Consider the following 21,501-nt stretch of genomic DNA (forward strand, 5'->3'; position numbering starts at 1 on the left):
AAAGAAATAGCTAGTAAGTGGATGGGACACACATTAACTGTTAATGGAGGCACAGGACACAGAAAAAGAAAAGACGCCTCTTTCGAAACAACCTTATGTTACCTGTCTGCACCACAAAAGACACTATGGGATGAAGCAGGAAATAGTAATGTTCTTGAATTCAACAGGTTTTGTGTTGGATGGCGTCCCAAAATGAGTCAAAAAAAGGGTTCTCAAACAAGGGAAGCTGGAAATATTACTGAAATCTCTTCTGCACACACAGATCAGATCAATGTCTGCCAGGATACAACAATGAAGACAGTGGGCAGAAATTCTAATGTTTTTTCTCCGTTAAAGAAACGGAAACGTTGTTGAAGCTGGACCAGAGGCTGACAAGATACAAACCTTTTTTTTCAGAGAGAAAAAATGGAAAATTCTTCATTCACCGTGTTTCCACAGGAACTTTATCAGTACCGCAAGTTAAGTCATAGCTTTAAATATCCTGATATTATAAACTTAGAAGAATGCATATCAATAAAAGGCAATTATAACTCAATGCATCATACAATGGGAAAGCTTAGCTATAAAAAAAACAAGGGCTGCATTACTGAATCAGCCACCAGACATATGGATGGCAGTTTAATTTGGTAAAAGAAATGCTACATAGCTCATAAAGTTACAAAAGTTTAAGCTCCAAAGAGAGCTCTAGGAATATCAAGTAACTGACTCTTAAGTCTTCATACAAAATGTCACTCAGCTGTACCACTTTCCACAGAGGCTAGATTATAAGAGTTGAAGTTGCCTCTAAGTACACATTTAACAACATCGAGAAAAACAAAACCACACAAGCACATTTAACAAAGCTTTTAACCATCACATCATTTGTCTTGCAGAATAAGTTGTTTCTATTACTCTGTATGACTGTAGACAAGGGATTTGAAGTTCTGCAATTCACAAAATCAACGCTAGCCTATAGATGTGTGTATATATATACATAATCACTGCATTCTGCAGAGCCAAACATAGGTGGAAGCATACAGCCATGTGGTCACACATCCCAATTTATCACACTTGGCAAGTTTCTGTTTTGCGCCAGGCCTTCTTTTTAACACCTTTCCAATTACTTCTTCTTTCAAACTCTTTGGCTTTTTAGAGCAGAAAGTAATCAAAGAGTCATTCTGATCAGAAGTGATTTTGTGCTTATTTGTTCTTTGTATCCTGGGAATACACATAAGGGAGGATTGAAGGGTTAACATGACAGTCTTTGTGAAGCCAAATTGATCACCATTGCAAAACAAGAATTGTATATCCAACATATTCATTCTGTCAAATCATGCGCTAGTAACTTCTGTCATGAATACTTTGTCATAAATATTTTATTGTAAGGGAAAAACCAGTAAAGACAGGAGTACTACCTTTTCTATTTTATATGTATAATTTGTGATCCTAAAGCCATAATGTTTCTACAATTTTCCTTACTGTCTTGCCTAAATAACAAAGGATTTGTGGCCTGTCAATTTAGTACCCAAAAGTTTTAAGAGACTGTGTACATGTGAAAAAGTGTATATATCAACCCTGAGTATTCAAAGAGCATGACTAGGATCTACATATGAAAACAAGTAAAAATTCTCTACAACAGGATTTAATTAGTTAGTTATACTCAAATGAGTGTAATTGCTTTATTCCTGACACAGTGATTGGTTCATAATCAACACAGTACTCTCACGTACATTATTCTGAGGAAACAAGAAATGACATTACAGTGGGTTGGCAAAGGATACTCACCCACCCAACTGCTCACTCATTCTGCTTCCTCACCAGGACAGGGGGAGAAAATAGGATGAAAAAGCTCATGGGTTGAGACAAAAAAATTGAGATTGTTTACCCCTCACCATCATGGGCAGACTTGACTTGGAGAAAATTAAGTTACTGCTACTTAAAATAGATTTGGTAGTAAAAAATAAATAAAATATTAAACCAACACCTTCTCCCCTACTCTGCTTCCCAGGCTCAACTTCACTCCTGACTCCTCTGCCTCCTGCTGATCAGAGCAGGGGGATGGGGGCGATATCGTCAGTCCATATCAGCTCCTCTCAGGCACCCTTTCCTCCTCACACTTTTCCCCTGCTCCAGGCTGCGACCTCTCCACAGGCTGGAGTCCTTCAGGATAAACCTGGGTCGTCCCTGGGCCACAGTTCCTGACCGAAGAATCTGTTCCAACATGGATTCCTCTCCACATCCTACTGTTTCCATGAGGGAATATCCATCTCCTCTGTTGCAGGCTCCTCCACAAGCTGTAGTGTAAACATCTGCTCCATGGTGGTCCTCTTCATGGGCTGCAGGGAAATACCTGCCCAAGCACTTTGAGCACCTTCTCCCTCTCCTCCTTCTCTGACCATGGTATCTTCAGGACTGTTTCTCATCTTCTATTCTTCACTCTACACTGCCTGTGCAGCATTTTGTCCTTTCTCAAAACACATTTTCACAAAGACACCACTGAAACAAATTCTAAAATATGTATTCTCCCCAAAACACCATACAGTGCTGGATATTGAAAAAGAACAGGCCATACAATTTTCAAAGGAAATGTTATAAGATATAAAATGTGGAAAAAACAGGAGGTTTTTAAGGAAGCAGATCATGATGTGCCATCCTTGTAGTCTATACCACACAAAGCATATTTCTATTTACTTTCTCACTACAGAAATCTCTTCCAATTTTCCCATATTCTATACAACCACAATAAAAAAATAAAAAAAATTAGATGAAGAAGAGGCTGAACACACTGAAAAACATCATGACTTCAGCCATTTTAATAAATCAATTTAAGCCATAGAATTATTTAGACATCTATGTTGTTAGCTATAGTTTATAGCTGTTACTGTGACCTGGTGTCTAAATTTAACAGCAAGTCATCATGAAAGAGGCAGTCCAGCACTACAAAGAGTAATAAAAAGTCAAAAGTACAAACTTCAGAAGAACATTGTTGTCATTCTTTGTAGAAAAAAATACATCGTACTTTTAAAAAAATCAAGAATTTTTAAAAAATCTTTTCAATTTCTAAAATCATAATAATAACTATTTATATTTCTCCCATTTTCCTTCTAAGGAAATATGGTCATGATGATAAACACTACAAAATACCTAATAAATATTCATTTTAACGAACCTACAAAGAATTTATCCTTCAAATATTTCATTTAATTAAGAATCCCTTACTCAGTATTTAATAAGGTAAAACCTTCTACTCCCAACAGCTATTTTAACAAGTCTTTGGCAGATAACATAAGAACCATTCAAACAAGCTTCCAGAATTATAAGCAGTATCAACAGATATTAAAATTATTATCTGGACCCTTGAGCAAAAAATGTTTGGCTTTACCAGCCTGACTTAGACACCAATACACAAGACAATAAAACTATCCTACCTCATGCTTTCTTCCAGTCCTTATATTATTTCTTTCCTAAGTATCTATAGTGTACAAATGACACTCTGCTAGGTTAAGACTTGCTTTTTTCAATTTTTCCTGTAAAAGCTTGATTTCAGATTTTTGCATTGTAATAAGACACTTAAAGAGGGCTGTTGAAATACATAGAAAATTATAGTACAGTTATATTACATTAGCAACAACAAAATTAGAAGCATAACAAACCATTTAGATAAAACTGCCTAGAGAAACACATTACTGATATTACAGGAGCATGTGAGGGCTGTAAATATTCTGCTTTTGTAAACAACTCATGAATCCATAATCAAAACCAGACCCCAAAGCGTTAACTAAACATTTTCACACCACCACCAACATATTTTCCAAATCCAAATTTACAGACTTAATGATGGTTGCTTTATCCAGATGTTTCTTCTGCAGCAAACCATTCTATTACGGTATTTTGTATCTCACATGCTGTCAAAATTCCTTGGCAAAATATTTTACCTCCTAGACTTATTTCTGGTGAAATTTCAAGTTGGAAAGCATCATTGGCCTATCAAACATGGGAAAAACCCACAACTTATCTGCATATATTTTCTGTCAGTAAAGCTATTCTTTTGACTCAGAAAAGTACCTCTTTAATGTAAATCTACATCTTGTATCCGCAATGTCCATAAACTCAGACAGCAAAAATGCTGTGTTGAAACTAAAGACTTACAGACAAGATAGATGGTAATTCTAGATCACTGTGTTACTCAAGGGAGGTATGTCATTTTATGAATTCCAGAACCCTTCTCAGCTATCAATCCATTCATTGCAATTCTTTGGCACAATACAACACTGCTGCACACTGCTCACCTTGGCCCTGTTACAAAACCTGTTCAGACCAGAACACCTTTTCAGTGGTACCAGCTATCTTTAACTGGTATCTCCGATGTCCAATAGTGGGCTCATGTGTGTTCACACGTCCAAGATTGGTCAAGTGACCATGGCTTATTAAATTACTCCTTCTTGTCAGTTGAGTTTCTGTAAACCACCTATGATCACACCCCTCCGCATTACAACCACAAGACAAAACATTGTTAGTTTAGTATTGATATATCAACAGCAATACACCTGCTGTGGCAGTCTATGGCAATCACAAAGTGAAATGCTTTAGCTCAAACCTCCTCTACAGTGCTTTAAGGCTGGAGACAGACATTCACCTTACAACAGCCATGCCAGACAAAAATAATATAAATTCCCAGATGGTCAACACATCTAGGCTGCAGGAGGCTAGCACCCCAACACTCTTGCTGAACCCCCCTTGCTAATCAACTGCATAAATAAAGGGCAGGTTAGATTAAAAAGTCGATGCAAGTGGCTTGAGCTGACCCAGCTATCTATTGCCAACAGTGCACTGACAACAATGATACGAAGCTAGGAAACAGTAAAGTCAATCAACAAAGCTTGAACCAGAACACAACTTTCCCAAGACTGACTAAAAGTTTTATTTTACACATACTTTCCCTAATTAGCAAAGTTCTGACAACCTGACTTGTTTGTAACTCTTTGAGCATAGTCTTAAGACAAATACTCATTTCAATAGAGAAGAAAGGAATAAATTATAATTGTGCCGAATTTTATCTCAATTACTGGTATGCTCCAAGTAAAACAAATCAGGTATACTAACAAAAATCAGGAAAAGCAGTGTAAAAAAGGTTAAGAAAACCAAGAAAGTGTCCAAATTCATGACAATCAAAAAATGAGATGGTCTAAAGTTGATTAAAATCAAGCAAGCAAACATCCTAATAAGCTCAGTATTTGACAGAAACAGATTAATGGGCATAGCCATTTTATTTCTTTCTATGCAGAATATGAAGCTGTTCATAAAGCATACTATAAACTTGCACTTTCTACAAATAAATCCCAAATCAGAAACATCAAGCATGTATTTCAGAAAAAGTGCAACTCCTCATAAAGCAAGCAAGCACAGGAAAGTTTTTAGAGAGTAAAAGTTGCCCATGCTTTTGCTGACTCTTCCTTAAATAATTTCTGTTGCTAATTTTGCATAATTTAGGCCATATGTAGTTGCAAACAGATGTCATTTCCACCTATGATCAGCAAAAGGCCAGTCTATAACTAAAAGAAAACTCTACACAGAAAAGGAAAAAAGGAAAATAGCAAAAAGCATAGACAAACCATGCATTGAAAAGAACATTTAAAGGAAAACATCCCATTTTATTATTTTCTCAGCTATATGTAAAAAGACTTCATGTAACATAAACTGTACAATCATATTAATAACAAAAAAATCAACAGCTTCAATATGTTATAATTTAAATTCATACTACTGTTACTTTAAAAAGTCTGTAATTGTATAATGTTGCTGACTTTTAAACCATGAGAATCACACAAATCTATCTAACGATTAACCTCCCACTGTACTTTTTAATTTCTTCTTTCAAAAATGAAATGCAGAGTGTTTTGAAATATGAATTCATTTAGGAGTCACAGAATACACCAAATCCTTGCTCCCCTATGTCAATGAAGTTCTGCTACTGACTTTAATAGGACTAACATATGAACAGCATTCTTCATTCAGTTTGGTTTTTTTTTTTTCCTAATCTTTTCTTCTCACAAAAGAGATCTCTAGCAGTTACCATGCAGTGATACTTATTTCAAATTAAAATACCATAAAAGCACAGTTTCTAATAAAGCTCTTACAACAGTCTTTGCACACATGCATACATAGACATATTTTTTTGGAAAACTAAATCTAACAAAAACATCTTAGATCTTAATTTATACCTCCAAAATGCGTATGCTTCTACCCTCAAAATATTCAGCAGATCACTGTTACCAATACAGACCTTGCTATACGACTTCAGTCTATGATATCCTCTAAAATTGCTCAATTTTTTTAAGCATGCATGTGAATTTTCCTCAGTTTCAGGAATTCTAGGAATACAGATGTAACCTGAAGAGATCCATTTAAAAATTGGGGTTTTGCTTATCAATGGACTCTAGTTTAAGAAGAGACCTTTTCTTGGCTTTTCTCTGTCTAGCTTTATATCTGAATTCTTATTTGTAATCTAAGAACTAAGGGAAATATTATAATTAGTAAAGACAAAATGGCAAATAATTTGGAATACAATATTCTAAAAAATTAACATTATTGGAAGAAAAGCAAATATTGTGTTTCAAAAGGGCAGAAAACATTCAATATCCAAGCTCTGTATGAAGACTGTTGTCCAGCTGCATAGTAAAGATCATAAATCTACAATCCAGAAAAACAAAAACAAGTTAACATGATAATACGCAGCACCAGGTTCTTTCACAGCTTCTGTCTCAGAATTATCATTGTAGGTCTGATCTTAGAAGCTGAAGTAGTAACTCACCTCAACGGAAAGTTTCATGAAGGTTCACTTCCTAAAGTCTACTCTGAATCCTATATCTAAAATTCCCATGGGACAGTTGTTTCAGTACACAGACAATGTTGACCCTCTTTCACAGTCTATCCATCCACATGTTGAGCGCACCAATGAACGGTCTCAGGTTTAAGCATCTTAGATTATATTCTATCCGCATTACAAAGTCTAGTTTAACAGAATAATGGTTTCTTCTTTCACTTAGCATATGCTATTTTATCACAACAGATGCATAACTGTTTCATAGTGAAATATAAATTGACATGCAAAACACACATTCCAAATAAATGACAGAGGCTTATTTATGTTTTAAACACAAATACAATGAACAAAGTATTTATTTCTACCAAGGAGCTCTCTCACTCCTCTTTACACTTTCATGCCTTTTCAGAGAAAGACACAGCTGATGTTTTCTGGATGCATATGAAGCATAAGCACCATCTTTGCCACAAAGCTTTACCCCCAGGGAACCATCCACACTGTACTTAGGGAATGGAATCCAATGCCACCTTCTCAATGCTGCTGTTGTCAGAGATTACAGACAGTACCAAACAACGTGGAAAAAATACAGCTACACTCCACTATACTTCTAATCCGCATGACTTTCCTGAACTGGCAAAAGAGAGCAAGTGTCAAAGGAACAGATATTTAAGAGCTTCAAAACTAATAACACAGCCTTACGTGTACTCCTGTAGAAAAAGCCTGCACAGTCTTTCTGTGAGCAGATGCAAGCTCACTGCTTCAACCACATACTGGACAATAGGCACACAGTGGCTTAGTAAAGGCTGAAATACCCTTTCTCTCAGCAACACAACAGAGTTTACAGACACAGCTCACACTAGAAGCAGCATGTACACCTTTGCCAGAATATCTGAGTTAGGAAACAGAATTTTTGACCTACAGCAACCAACTGGCCAATGACCCATACCCCAAAGTCTTCTTCCAGTCAAACCCCAGGAATCCTGTGCCACACAAAGCCATGATGCAGGACACCTCCAGAAGCAATCTATATATGACAAATAAGAATCACTTTCCCAGATCTTCTCTTACTCTGCTACTGAGTCAGCTAGCTGGGCAGTAAGTCAGGGGCAATGCTCACCTCAGCATCCTTTGCAAGCTCCTTCTTTTTACAGCTTGAAAATCCAATAATCACAACAGCATCTCTGTTTACTGCACATACTTCCAGGAATGAACTGCTGAAAAGCAACTTGCCCAGCCTGTACACTGATCTCATGTGTCCCCAGGAGTTCCCAAAAGGGACTAAAAGCCAGTGAAAGGACTTCCACCATTCATCCTTTATGTTTGGCATCCTCCAAAATCCACATGATTTATATAATATGAAAAAGAGCACCCTGATCATCTGACAGAGAACACCGAGGGGGGAAAAGAATGCAATTCCTTTATGAAGACCATGCAGCCACCACATCAGAAAGATTCCCCAAACCAGGCAGGAATGACTTGTTTTATTCTTCAGGGGAATTAGACCTCATTATAAAATTCATGTCCCAAATTATTGGGGAAAATATGCAATTATAAGATAAGAAAAAAGTTCTGTAGTCTGAAAAAATATTTAGAAGAATCACCACAGAAACTCTCAAGACAAAGATGGATTTCATTAATACTTTTTGTTAAACCAACCGCTCACTTCCCCACGCATTTGTTGGAGTGGCAATTTTTTTCGTTGCAAGTACACAATAAAACTTCTTTTCATAAAACTGGTCTGAGCAGGAGCAAGCAAGGATCCAGACAAACTGAAAACATTAGTACCATTTGCTCTAATGCATTACAATTAATAGACATTAGAAATAGAATATAACACTACAGAAGCCTGAGTAATTGCTGGTTGAAGTATTTTATATTGTTATACTCTTGGAAGTAATACTTCAACAACTGTCGCTTAAAAGTTTCTATTATTTTTATTTTTTTTTTCCCCAGACCTTTTACAGCATCTTTTCTAGCATTTTAGTTTTTAAAAAGCTTATTAAGCAAGCTACTGGAAGGTTTTACTTGACTAACCACACCAAAATGTAGACAGTATTTCTTCAAAGATTTTAAGATATTTTAAGATATATATTGGCATACAAGAAATCACTAGGTAAGTTTAAAAAAGTACATTTTTCTGAATTACAGATTCAGTACTAGAAAGTAAAAATATAAACATGCATCTGATGGTGAGACTGCTCCAAAAAAAGCAACTTTGTTGTCTGCTAAACTATTACACTATTATCACAAGTAAAAATCAAACCTGTGCACTAATGGTGTAAGCTAGGGACTGTGCTTGTTATGCATTATCATCTCTGTACATTAGAACCTCAATCATACTCAAACAAATTCACTAAAGTGTGGTTTTCAATCTGCTAACTATGCATTCCATAATAGCCTGTAATTATTAAAAACTGACAAGAAAGCTACGCCACCTGTGTTTATGTGAAGCCAGGTAATGAAAAAAACAACAACGCTGTCATCACCTCTCAATTCCTGATTGCATTATCAAAACTGTAGCCGAGTTTGGCATCTGGGTGTGACCTTGTTAACTGCTAGGGTAATTAAATTTATTCTATTGGGAAAAGGGATGATAAATTATTAGCAAGAAGATTTTGTTCACATTTTATTAAATTGGCCTGTCAAAGGGTCGGCCAAATTATCAAGGGCCTCATTTATTGGAGGCCAGCCATATTGCCACATCTGTTACAATTATTTATAATTTCAGCAGTTGAAAACCAACTGAGTTAGGCATCCGCCATGTAAAGTAATTTACAAATTATCTGATGAGGGAGTGTTTTAGCTTCTCCCTCATTTCTAGCCAGCAGAAAGCCGCACTGTAATTACAGAACACGATTAGGTTCTTTGGGGAACTTATCTTGCACTCATAGCCATAGTAAGATGCAGCAAGAACATATGGAGGAGCTTGTGCTTCTACTCCCTGAAGCTCGTGACCCGCCTGCCGCTGAGCCCTTGAGTTGAATTTGAATGAGAGTGCCATGGCTAATGTTCTACACATGCACCATTTATGCCACAAAACAAATCGGATCACTGTTAATTATGAAGCAGCTATAATCAGGCCTTCACATCTGTGTAATGTGAAGCGCAGTAGGCTGTATTCCAATAATGTATGACTACCTTTGGGTCGCAAATTGCGAGCCATATTGCCTCAGTAGTAGTTACTGAATTCAAAGTAAGTCCTTTGATAAAAGCCCATCACAAAGATATTTTTATCCTTTTTTTTTTAAAACACAAGCCTTTCTTTATCAGCTATTGACCAGAACAGTTAAAGCATATGGCACAAGTTCATTAATGAACAGTAGCACACAGCACTCTAATTTAATGAAACCACTTGAGCCATAAAAATCAGATTTAGTTAATTCCCCCTTTCCCTTTTTTTTTTTTTTTTCTTTTCTGCATCTAGCCTATACCCTGGACTCCAACATAATGTCATGGGTGATCTTGCTGTAAAATATAATTATTTTCTTGTACATTTATAAACAGATTTTATATTTTAAGAGCCTGTGCATTTTGTAATATGAGGGAGGGGTGGGGGTGGGGGGTGTGTGGAGATGAATGGAAAGAAATTGAAAATTGGAAAGAAGTGTCCAAGTAGTTTTCTCTGCATAATCAAAAATTTAACCTGATAACAATTAATAGTCCATATATCATTACTATTTTAGAAATTACTGTCTGGCAGCTGTCTTCTAACAAAAAAAATATTCTTTATTCAGTGAAAAATCTTTCTGTGAGAAAGCAGCTAAACAAGCGGCACCCAGATGGCAAACCAGCTACAGTTTAATTAATCCACTAAAAGCCATTCAGTTTTCAGTAAGCCTAATGTAATTTTGAATAATTGTAGGAAAAAAAATTCACTAAACGTTCCTAAGTTTTATTATAGCGGCATGAATAGTGCCACTATAGAGTAGTTAAAGTTGAGTTGCTCCTTCCATTATAAACCCCACATTTGCAGCATCTTGGTCCTTTTCGATTATTGTACATTGGAAACAGATAAATGGAATATCAAACTAAACAAAATGAAAATTAAACTGTTCTCCAAAACTGTATCCAGTTTTTCCTTTGTGTCCTTTTAACACTCTAGAACAGGATGTACGTTAGTTTTCAAAAGTTATGCAGTACCTTCCTAAAGTACACTTTTCTTCCTTTTTTTTAAAAACAATTTCCAAAGCTGCACAAAACCACTGATAGATAACACCCGCATCCTGGCACACCTACAACATTGCAGGTGGAGTCCCAAACTGTCACAGTAAAACATACCCAACTGTAACTGAAATTGCATTTTATGGTGATCAAGGGCTAGTATCCTGTGATCCCACCAGCAACAATGACTTCACAGACTCTACTAGACAGTTATATCTCCACACATCTTTTCTGAGGACAACAGTATGGTTTGAACCACAAACACCTTTGTATGTGTCTATATCACCCCAGAATCATACACTTCAAATACAAAGATTTTCTAAAGAAAGAATACTACTTCAACAAATATCTGTATTTTCTCCTTTCCACCTTGTTTAAAAGACACGTATAGGAGACATTTTAAGTGTCGTCTCATAACAGAGCAGAATAAAAAAAATGTTGGAAACTAACAAATTACTACTGCTACTTTGACCAAGAATCAGAGACATGCTTATACTAGTTTTTAAAACAGTGTTTAGCTGTAAGCTACCATATCACATTTGCTAAAAAAAATACAACAGATTAAAATGACATCATTAATCATGAAGATCACATGTGTTTCTTAAATTTAAAGTTCAAATTATACTTATCTATGTATTGCAAACACTAGAAAATACCAGTACTTTTCTATTACAAACATATTTAAACATGGAACAAATTTAACTTTACAGGCCACAATCTATACCTGACTTTATTATAAGGGTAATAACTGCCAAATAAAAGATAGTCTGCAGCTTAAAAGAATACAAACACTTGAAAAGTGTTATTGATATTTTCCATTATTAAAGACTAATTATTTACTCAGTGAGTCATGTTGCCTAAATAGGCCAGTTTTGTTTCTATTTTACTTTCTTCAAAAGCCAAGCCTTCAGGAAACAATGTGCTACAGTATTACATAGTTATAAATGTTCACCATGATTTCATGACATCTTGTTGTCCTATACAAATACCTTTTTACTACTGTATTTGTTAGTGGCTTACAAAATTATAGTTTGGGACCTTTGTGATAATTTTCAATGTTTTTTAATTAATTATTTCTAAAAACTGGAAGATACTTGTGGTAAGCTTTGACCCATACAGGGTGCAAGACCAAGAAACTTTTGATACAAATAAATTAAATGGCTACGATTTCTAACAATAAAGCCTAAATGAGTGTGATATAAAAGCATTTTGTTCGGAATTAGTTTCAGTAACGAAATGATCCCAATCTAGAAAACAAAATTTACAGCACCACAACTGAACACAGTATCTGCCTCTTGTTATGTTCTATCATTAACAAGAAATAGATAATTAAGCCTCAAAACTGGACTTTAAATATTCATATTGCAATACTAAGTATACCGGACAAAATCTAGAACTACTAAAATAAATGAGAGTTAACCTCTCCAACTAATTTTTTGCCATTTATGTTTCAATCAAAATCAGTATTTTAAAGACTAATAGGCTGAAATCACTGAAATACTGATGTTAGAAAAGCAGTAAGTCACATTCTGATAAGGATTTATCATGGCAACAATGGATGCAGTTTTTCTGGAAACATTTTATTTATGTATTTCTGACATAAATCTTTCTAAACTAACATTTTTATTTTAGTTACAAATCAGCATTTTTTTTCTCATAAGCTTGTTACATCTGTGTGCAATTTCTGCTTCCACTGTTCTACTGATATTTTCTATGCTGACTACTTTTAAAAACCTCATAATGAGAAATTAAGATACTACTACAAAAATGCAAGTGAATTCTATATTGGATAGAATGCATATAACCTGTCAGATGCTACAGTTACAAATAAAAACATTTAAGTGTCTGTTAATTACTGTTCTTTGATCAAGTAACATCTCATAATACTGTCTTTGATGTCTGCACACATATGAAAAGTAGGAGTCAAGACAGAAATGACTGCTTCGATTCAGTAAACATATTTAAATATTTACTATTCACATGGGTGATAGTTATGGTATACTAACCGTATGACTAAATGTATGGTATACATCTCAGAGCTAAAAATGAACACCAATAATGAAACAGAACCAAAACAACAATTACATAAGAAGAAATTAATCAAATCCCACAGGCTTATGTTCTAAAAATTATTTAGAATGTTTTCTGTTCTTCTTACGTGTAGCATGAGCATAGATCTAAAAAAAAGATTTCCAAATTCAAAGGTTCCTAATCTCTCTGAGCAATGTGTTAGCTGCTCAATGCACACATACCAAGAAATTAACTGTAAAGCAGATTCAAATTCTTCATCACACACATTAGTCAAAATAAAATCAACCAAAAGTTTGCCCTCAGCAACACAAGTGCCACACTAACTAGAATGATACTACATTTAGAAAAAAGGTGTTTTACCCTTAATGAAAGAAAACTGCAGTATTCTTGCTAATAAAACCCATAATATAAAACTTATTTTGTGTGACTACAATGTAATTTCAACAGCAAGGAAAGTTCAAATCCAGGAAAAAGTATGCGCTAAGATATGTAACACTGATGTATGATCTTCCTGGCTAGTTCAAGTCTGAAGAAGATATATTAGTGCTGTCAACAGACTGTTAGAATGTCCCACAGGATGAACTGAATATACTCAAGAAATCAGTAGTTTACAGCAGAAATACAACTGTCATTTAAACCAACTTCTTTTTTTTTTTTGAAGGATTGTTTTAAAAAATGGTGCAACTAGTAGTTACCTATGTTGCTTTGGTGTCCTGTTAATTAAGCCTCTATTCCAAATCCATCCTGTTCTACTGATGATGCAGTCAAGGCACAGCAGAATGAGTTAGGTAGGAGGTTCTCTTAAATTCAGAATCTCACCTTTAAATTCAGAACTTCACAACCAACCAGGATTCTGGTTACCTAACAGGTCACAGAAGTTATGACAGATAATCACTTTTACCCCCTGCAGAAACCTCTGTGTAATGACACAATAATCATTATCTTTCTAACATGCAAGACAGTAAAGTTGTCAATGGGAAATAGTAAAGCTGGCAATGGGAAATTTGGCTGTCATCAAAACATGGCCAAAAATGAGCATTACAATACCTAATGTTCTGGTTGAAAGGACAGAGTAAAGACTGCATCTCAACGAAATTTGAGGTATTTGCTGTAGCAGAATGGAAGAATGTTAGCCAAGAGAAAATATTAAGCATGTTAAGCACATAAGCAAACACTGCTTAACATCTCTGTTCTACAAACCTAGTGACTATACCTATACACATTTTCTTCCTTACCAGGCTGCTTCAGTATCACTAATCATTTGCATCATCACAAACTGGTTTAAGATTAATTTACCGAAAAATGAAGGTTCATACACTGCATTTAGCTTACAATATTATACTCATTATCCTAAGTTGTCTGCTTTTTCTTCCTACCATTTCTTTTCCACTAGCATTAGCAAATATCTGGCTGAACTTGTGACAGATCATATATTGATAGATGTTCAACTGATAAATTTCTGAGAAGGTCAGACCGAACCTTCGTTCACTAACAAAATAGCAATTTTCTGAATAATCACGACAAGTATATACCTTCAAATACACTGGGAACTGGAAGAGTGCCAAAAATTCTAAAAGGCTGAGTCAGGATCAAAAGGGAAACATAGAAGAAAGACAACAGAAGGCCATAGTAAAATAATTCTTTGCACCCATGTCAACCATTAAGTAACTTAGACCTGCTTCACATTTGGATCTTAATTGACATGGAGCATACTGGTTAATGTACTTCAAGTTCAAATGCCACTAAAAGGAGACACGGAATAAATCAGCAAAGAGATACTAACAGTTTACCCACACTGGATGTGATTCATTTAAAACATCCAAAGGAAATAAAGAATAAAGTTGAATCACCAACCGTTGATTGTCACTAGCTTCTAAAATAGTCTTACTTTTAACCTCAGAAATTTCCAGAAGTTCTTTTAAGAAGTAAGCAAAAATAATTTGTGTCAAATTGTCTACTTGAATTTGAAATAGATTTCAGCAAAGTTTCATACTAGGAGCTCTTAAAGAAACCCAACTATCATATTTGAAGAGTAGAAAAAAAAAATCACAATTAAAAGAATTGCTTTAATTATGAGAAATAAGTAATAGCAACAAATTAATAGCTTAGTTTACTCAGTGGGAAAGTTACCTGTGGTGTCCCACATGTTCAAAAAATATAGAAAGGTAAGAGGCTACTGCAGTAACAAAATTTTCTAATAATACAATGCTATTCGAGATAATAAAGGCAAAATCCAGTGCCAAATATTTACACCATATCCACATGGGATACACTGTGACTATATAATAAGCTGTCACACAATATCCAGGTTAGACAATATAGGTGTCATACATGGAGGAAAGTACACTAACATCACAAAGACAACAAGGCCTCCTTAACCTCAGTAAATATAATCCAAAATTAAAATTAAATATAATAAAAGCTTTTATGATAAAATTTAATAACCTGACAAAATAAACTGCAAAAAACTCTTCAGAGTAACACAAGATGATGAAAGCAGAACGATGCATTCAGAAATACAGTCTGAGCATTCAAAAACCATGATGCAAAGCTGTGTTTAGAGCAGAAACAGCTTGAGACTATAAAGTTAAAAAAATCCACCAAAATCTTAAGGAAAAAACCCTAATTATTTCTAAGATTCAGAAAAAGGTCAAGAATGTATCAAGAGGTAAACGCTCCACAAGAAAGACTTAAAAGAATTTGTTTTATAATTTGTGAAACAAAATTATCATTAGATTAATGGGAACTTTAAAAATCATACAAAATACAGGTTAAGAATCTTATGATAAACACTTAAGCAATGCTGAGGATAAAGTTAGAACATTAACTCTGGAATGATCTTCATGAACACTGCGAGGAGATATTGCATTCTGTGATTTTTCTTTTTTACGTCAGATTACTACTTACGCAAGCTTTGAGGAATTAAACACTATGGGGTTTTTAATATTCAGGCTCCTTTGGGCTCATAAATATAATCCTTCATTACAGATCTACCTTACCCACCCATGCTAAGTGAAGTTTTCCATTTAACAGGCATTATCACCTTCACTATTTCCCCTTCTCTGCTTAATTAAATGCTAGTAAAACTGAAATGCTTAAGTACATCTCATTGACAAATCTATGGAAGAAACTAAGCAACAGAGTTCACAAAACCATTGTGAATAGATCATTTCAAAGCCTTTCAAACTCACTTTAAGTCATAAATTGGCCTTTGGAAAATGTCAGGGATATATGTGTAAGATCTGGCACACTGGTAAAGTTGGGAGGTCCTGTTAGTGAGAGAGTATTTATTGTAATATTCCAATTGCACATTCAAATCTCAGAAGTTTTTATGAGAAATGTTTCTCCCCACCACTTTATTTAGATCTACGATCTAAAGTTTAGTTGCATGGTCAGGAACTATTAAACAAACAAAGACCAATACATCTTATTTTCACAGAGGAAATGCAGAAACTTCACAATTTTTTCTAGGATTTTGTTTCCAGGAACAAAATAATTTTTGTTTTATTTTTAGTGCCTTTGTTAGAGAATACAAATAGGAGTCTTTTTGAATACTGACACTGTTAGTTTGTCTCCCATGACTGATTTAAGTGTGAAGTACCTTCTATCAGCAACAGTAGAAACAGTTACACTACTGCAGCAGCACAATTGCACAGTTTTTTCTTTAAAAAAGCCCTGGAATTTCCTTAAAAACTGTCTGGTAGAGAAGCTTAATTTAAAACAAGAAGAAACAACTTTTATTATTCTAGAAGTGAACTCACCTGTATTTCACATTTTGGAGAAGAACTCTGATTTACTGCATTTAAAGCATCATGAGCCTGCTGAAGTTGCTCTTGTAACTGACAAATCTTTTGATTTTTTCCAAGTAACTGATCCTGAAGAGAGGCACAACTTCTCTGCAGCTGAATCTCACTTGTTTTAACAGTTTCAAACCATGAAGTCAATTCATCATACAGCTATGACAGGGGAGAAGAGAAACAGCAGGATTTAAAATCACTTCAATGCAGACAGCCATATAAATACAGAAGGAGAGAAAGCATAATGTAAGTAGCCTCTCTTTTTTACATTTTGACAATTATTTCACCAAGTGTAAAATAGTTGTTTAAATATTCTGTGGGATTTTTTTTGACATTAACTATGAAACCCAGAAATTACATTAGAAATACTTATCCCTGGCTGTTGCTCAATTGTTCTTGCTGAAAACAGAATATTGTACATATTCTTAAGTCATTTTAGAAGAGATTCCATACACACAAAGAACTTTGAGAACTACATCTAAGTAATAACTAGCAGTAAGTGCATGCAACTGAAAAAAATAACTTAATCTGCAAGAATAAGAGAATTTAACAATGCCATCCCTCCATTTTTAAGCTACTTTTTCAATATAAAATTCTAAAAAATGTTTAAAACACAATCAGCTTACTAAAAAAATATTAAAAAGGTTGATAAATAAATCTGTAGTTAAATAAACAGTATATATCCTGAAGGAAAGACATGACTCTACACCTTTACTACCTAAGCATATATTCCTCTCTCTCCGTTTTGGTGCCTCAATCTTTGATTGTCCTTTTCTCCCAAATTAAACAATATTCTCTCTGACTATTCAATCTCCCATAAAATAATCTACAGAAGGCATGTATGTACTTCTGCAGCTGACGGTTTTATTTGGAAAATCCATTACTGCCATTCCATCCAAAGTATGAAAATCAGAATTTCCAAATCTGTCAATAATGTTTATAATTACAAGGAACTGACACAAGTAATTTTACTTGTAAAAACATTATTTTACTCTTGTCAGCTTTACTTAAATGATACACTTCTTCCTCCCTTTTGTCTGCTTACATCACTTAGAAGTTAAAACCTCTGAAAAACAATCACAACTCTTAGATTTGGAAACTGTCTACCTGACACTTTGTGAGAAATTTGGAAACAATAATATCCCTTCCTTTCCTTCATTTTATAATTTTCTACTCCCATGTGCTCTCAAAATCTACTAAGGACAAAGTAAATTACTTCTTGCCTATTTCCAAAGCAGATCAAACATCATGTCTCCCAGACAAAACTGATTCAAAGTCCAGATAGATAGATATTTCTAATTACTCCAAATTTCAAAAATTAAACTTTTGCATGGAAATTTCTTTGCCTACTGAATCTTTCTTAAACATCTAAGAAACCTTACAGATCTCTAGAACTGCAAGTTCAAGATTAGCCAATTTCTCATGGAAATCGGAAAGTATCTCACAGGAAAATAAGCAGTCCATTTATCAAAACCATGAATTTTTAGATAACGTCCTTCCAAACAAATGGAACAAAAGACACAGTTATTTCCATGTATAACTACATAAGATCATTAGCTAGATCATACTGGTATGACAATTTGCTGGTATTGTGACTAGCAGCACTTTTAGTTATAATTACAGTATCTGAAAGGTAACATCCTAGTAAGATGAATGGAGAACATCAAAAATATGATGCTTTTTTGTAGCTGGCAGCCACATCTCCTAATGTAGCTAATGGGTATTTTTGGTAGTCAGCATTTGTCAGGACAAGACAAATAGCATGTCTTTTTACTTGCGTAAACTTTTCCAACCTCTCCTGCTTTGAAAACAGCAACAACAAAACACATCTATTTCAAGTATAAAACTAGCTAAAAGCTATGTGCATAAAACCACATTTGCACCGTTCATCTTCTTATGCTGAGGCTTATGTATTTTTCTAAACACTACCAAGGTCCTAGTTTATAGGACTCAGATTATTTTTTTAAGGTATTTAACATCATAAAATTTCAAAATTAAAATTAACTGTCTGAAAAGAGTTTTATCTACTGTCCACAGATAACTAGAACACCTTCCAAACTTCCATTTGGCTCCCTATCATTTCTTTTAGAGCCATGCATGTCCACCAATTTTGCAGATTAAACCCATGCTTAATATTTATACTGGATTATTTCGGGATTTCCTGCCCATTTCTGACCCTGTTTTAAAAGACACACCACATTTAATCACACTGCAGTAAACACATTCCAGAACACACAGAATTCCACAACACAGTGAAATAGGTCTACCATTAATAAAGATACACAAAATCAGGTGACATAAAATGGAGATCAGAGGATTAGAGATGGAACATTGTGTAGAAAATCCAGAAGAAAAACAAAAATATTGTAAATTATTTACGTCAGAACTAGCAAGCTTCACAGAAAAGAGGAGTGAAATCTTGACTGTACATAAGTATATAAATACTTTAACATGAATGTCAAAAAGACATAAGATTTAACAAGGAAATTTTTTAATCCCCAAGAAGAGATATAAAAAAATATTTATGTTTAAAATATAGAAAGAAAAATAAAATATTTTATGTCATTCTTTATACCTTTTATGAAATTTGGTAGTTGGAAAAAAAAGGCAACAGCCAGTGACACAGGACTGTGTTCTGCAAAAACTGTTGCACTGATTGTATTTTGAGAATCTCTTTCTAATGCCTTAGAGCTCTCCTTTCTCTGACAGGCAGCACAGATTGTCACAGGTGAAGGTACTTAAAAAAAAAATGATTAAAACTATCTGAAATCAGTACACTGTAATAAATTCAGTCTACATAACAGGCGAGCATTATTTATCAGTCAAGGGAAGAGTAACATAGCTGAATTACAAAAAATAAAGTATTCCACTTTTCTCAGCTACCCTAACAATTTTCTATATTGACTTAACTGATTTTACCAGAAAACACTTTTTGTTAGATCTTTGAGGAGTTAGAACAGGAAACTTCATTAGAACAAAAGGTTTTCTTAATGTCATCAATTAATCTAAAAATGCCAGATCAAAGCTAGGACTTCCAGAAGAACCAAAAGCTGTGCCTCCAATGCCTGCTCCAATGTGATAGAAAATATTTAACAGCCTGATAATGGTGGGGTGAGGTAAAGTACTGACATATATTAAATACGTGTAATAGCAAAACTAAGTTAGGTCTGACCAAGGAAAACTGAATTGCAACAAAAATCTAGTAAAACTAAAAATAATCCACATTATCTACTATACTGTATATTAGCCAGAATCAGAGTGCACCTGGAAAAAAACCGCAGCGTGACACAGTTGACACAAATGACCACAGCATTCTTCTGGCAAAACTGGCTGCTCGAGGCTTGGACAATCACGCATTTCACTGGGTAAAAAACTGTCTGGACGACCGGGCCCAAAGAGTTGTGGTGAACGGAGTTAAATCCAGTTGGCGGCCGGTCACGAGTGGTGTCCCCCAGGGCTCGGTGTTGGGGCCACTCCTGTTTAACATCTTTATTGATGATCTAGACGAGGGGATCGAGTGCACCCTCAGTCAGTTTGCAGATGACCCCAAGTTGGGTGGGAGTGTTGATGTGCTCGAGGGTAGGGAGGCTCTGCAGAGAGACCTGGATGGGCTGGAGCCATGGGCTGAGGCCAACTGTGTGAGTGTCAATAAGGCCAAATGCTGGGGGCTGCCCTTGGGCCACAACAACCCCCAGCAGCGCTACAGGCTTGGGGAGGAGTGGCTGGAGAGCTGCCAGTCAGAGAGGGACCTGGGGGTGCTGATTGACAGCCGGCTGAACAGGAGCCAGCAGTGTGCCCAGGGGGCCAAGAAGGCCAATGGCATCCTGGCTTGTGTCAGCAATAGCGTGGCCAGCAGGGACAGGGAAGGGATCTGACCCCTGTACTGGCACTGGGGAGGCCGCCCCTCGATTCCTGTGTTCAGTTTTGGGCCCCTCACTCCAGAAAGGACATTGAATGACTCGAGCGTGTCCAGAGAAGGGCAACGAAGCTGGTGCAGGGTCTGGAGCACAGGTCGTACGGGGAGCGGCTGAGGGAACTGGGGGTGTTTAGTCTGGAGAAGAGGAGGCTGAGGGGAGACCTCATCGCCCTCTACAGCTCCCTGAAAGGAGGTTGCAGAGAGCTGGGGATGAGCCTCTTTAACCAAGTAACAAGCGACAGGACAAGAGGTAATGGCCTCAAGTTGCACCAGGGAAAGTTTAGACTAGATGTCAGGAAGCATTTCTTTCCAGAAGGGGTTGTTAGGCGTTGGAATGGGCTGCCCAGGGCAGTGGTGAAGCCCCCATCCTTGGAGGTGTTTAAGAGTTGGGTCGATTTACTGCTTAAGGATCTGGTGTATTTGGGAACTGCCAGTGTTAGGTTAATGGTTGGACTGGATGATCTTCAAAGTCCTTTCCAACCTAGATGACTCTGTGATTATGCGATATAACATTATACAAGTGTGTAAGATTTCTTTTAAACCAGGTTTGTACTGCTCTTGTGAACTGAATGCCAATTAACAGTTGGGACACATTTTCCAGTTCCAAAATAGTTTCCAGATCCATAATCCAAAAGAGATTTAGTTAATGCTGTCATAGACTTTTCTGTATCATCTAAATCACAGAAAGTGGGGACATCTGGAAGATTTCCTTCAAAAGGATATTCCTGTGATGACCTAAGGTAGATTCAGCCATTAAAATGCAACAGTAGCCAATTATATACACTGGGTGTAAA

General features: G+C 35.6%; 1 protein-coding gene across 1 annotated transcript in view; it reads right to left on the reverse strand.

Annotated features, from left to right (window-relative positions):
- The window catches only part of CNTLN (centlein), a 199,441-nt gene that overhangs the window by 103,948 nt on the left and 73,992 nt on the right, over positions 1-21,501 (reverse strand). Inside the window, exon 8 of the mRNA XM_074931653.1 lies at positions 16,756-16,950. Coding sequence (XP_074787754.1) covers positions 16,756-16,950 — 195 coding nt within the window. The remainder of the gene's footprint in view (positions 1-16,755; positions 16,951-21,501) is intronic.

This window comes from Athene noctua, chromosome Z, assembly GCF_965140245.1.
Source record: "Athene noctua chromosome Z, bAthNoc1.hap1.1, whole genome shotgun sequence".
NCBI lineage: Eukaryota > Metazoa > Chordata > Aves > Strigiformes > Strigidae > Athene > Athene noctua.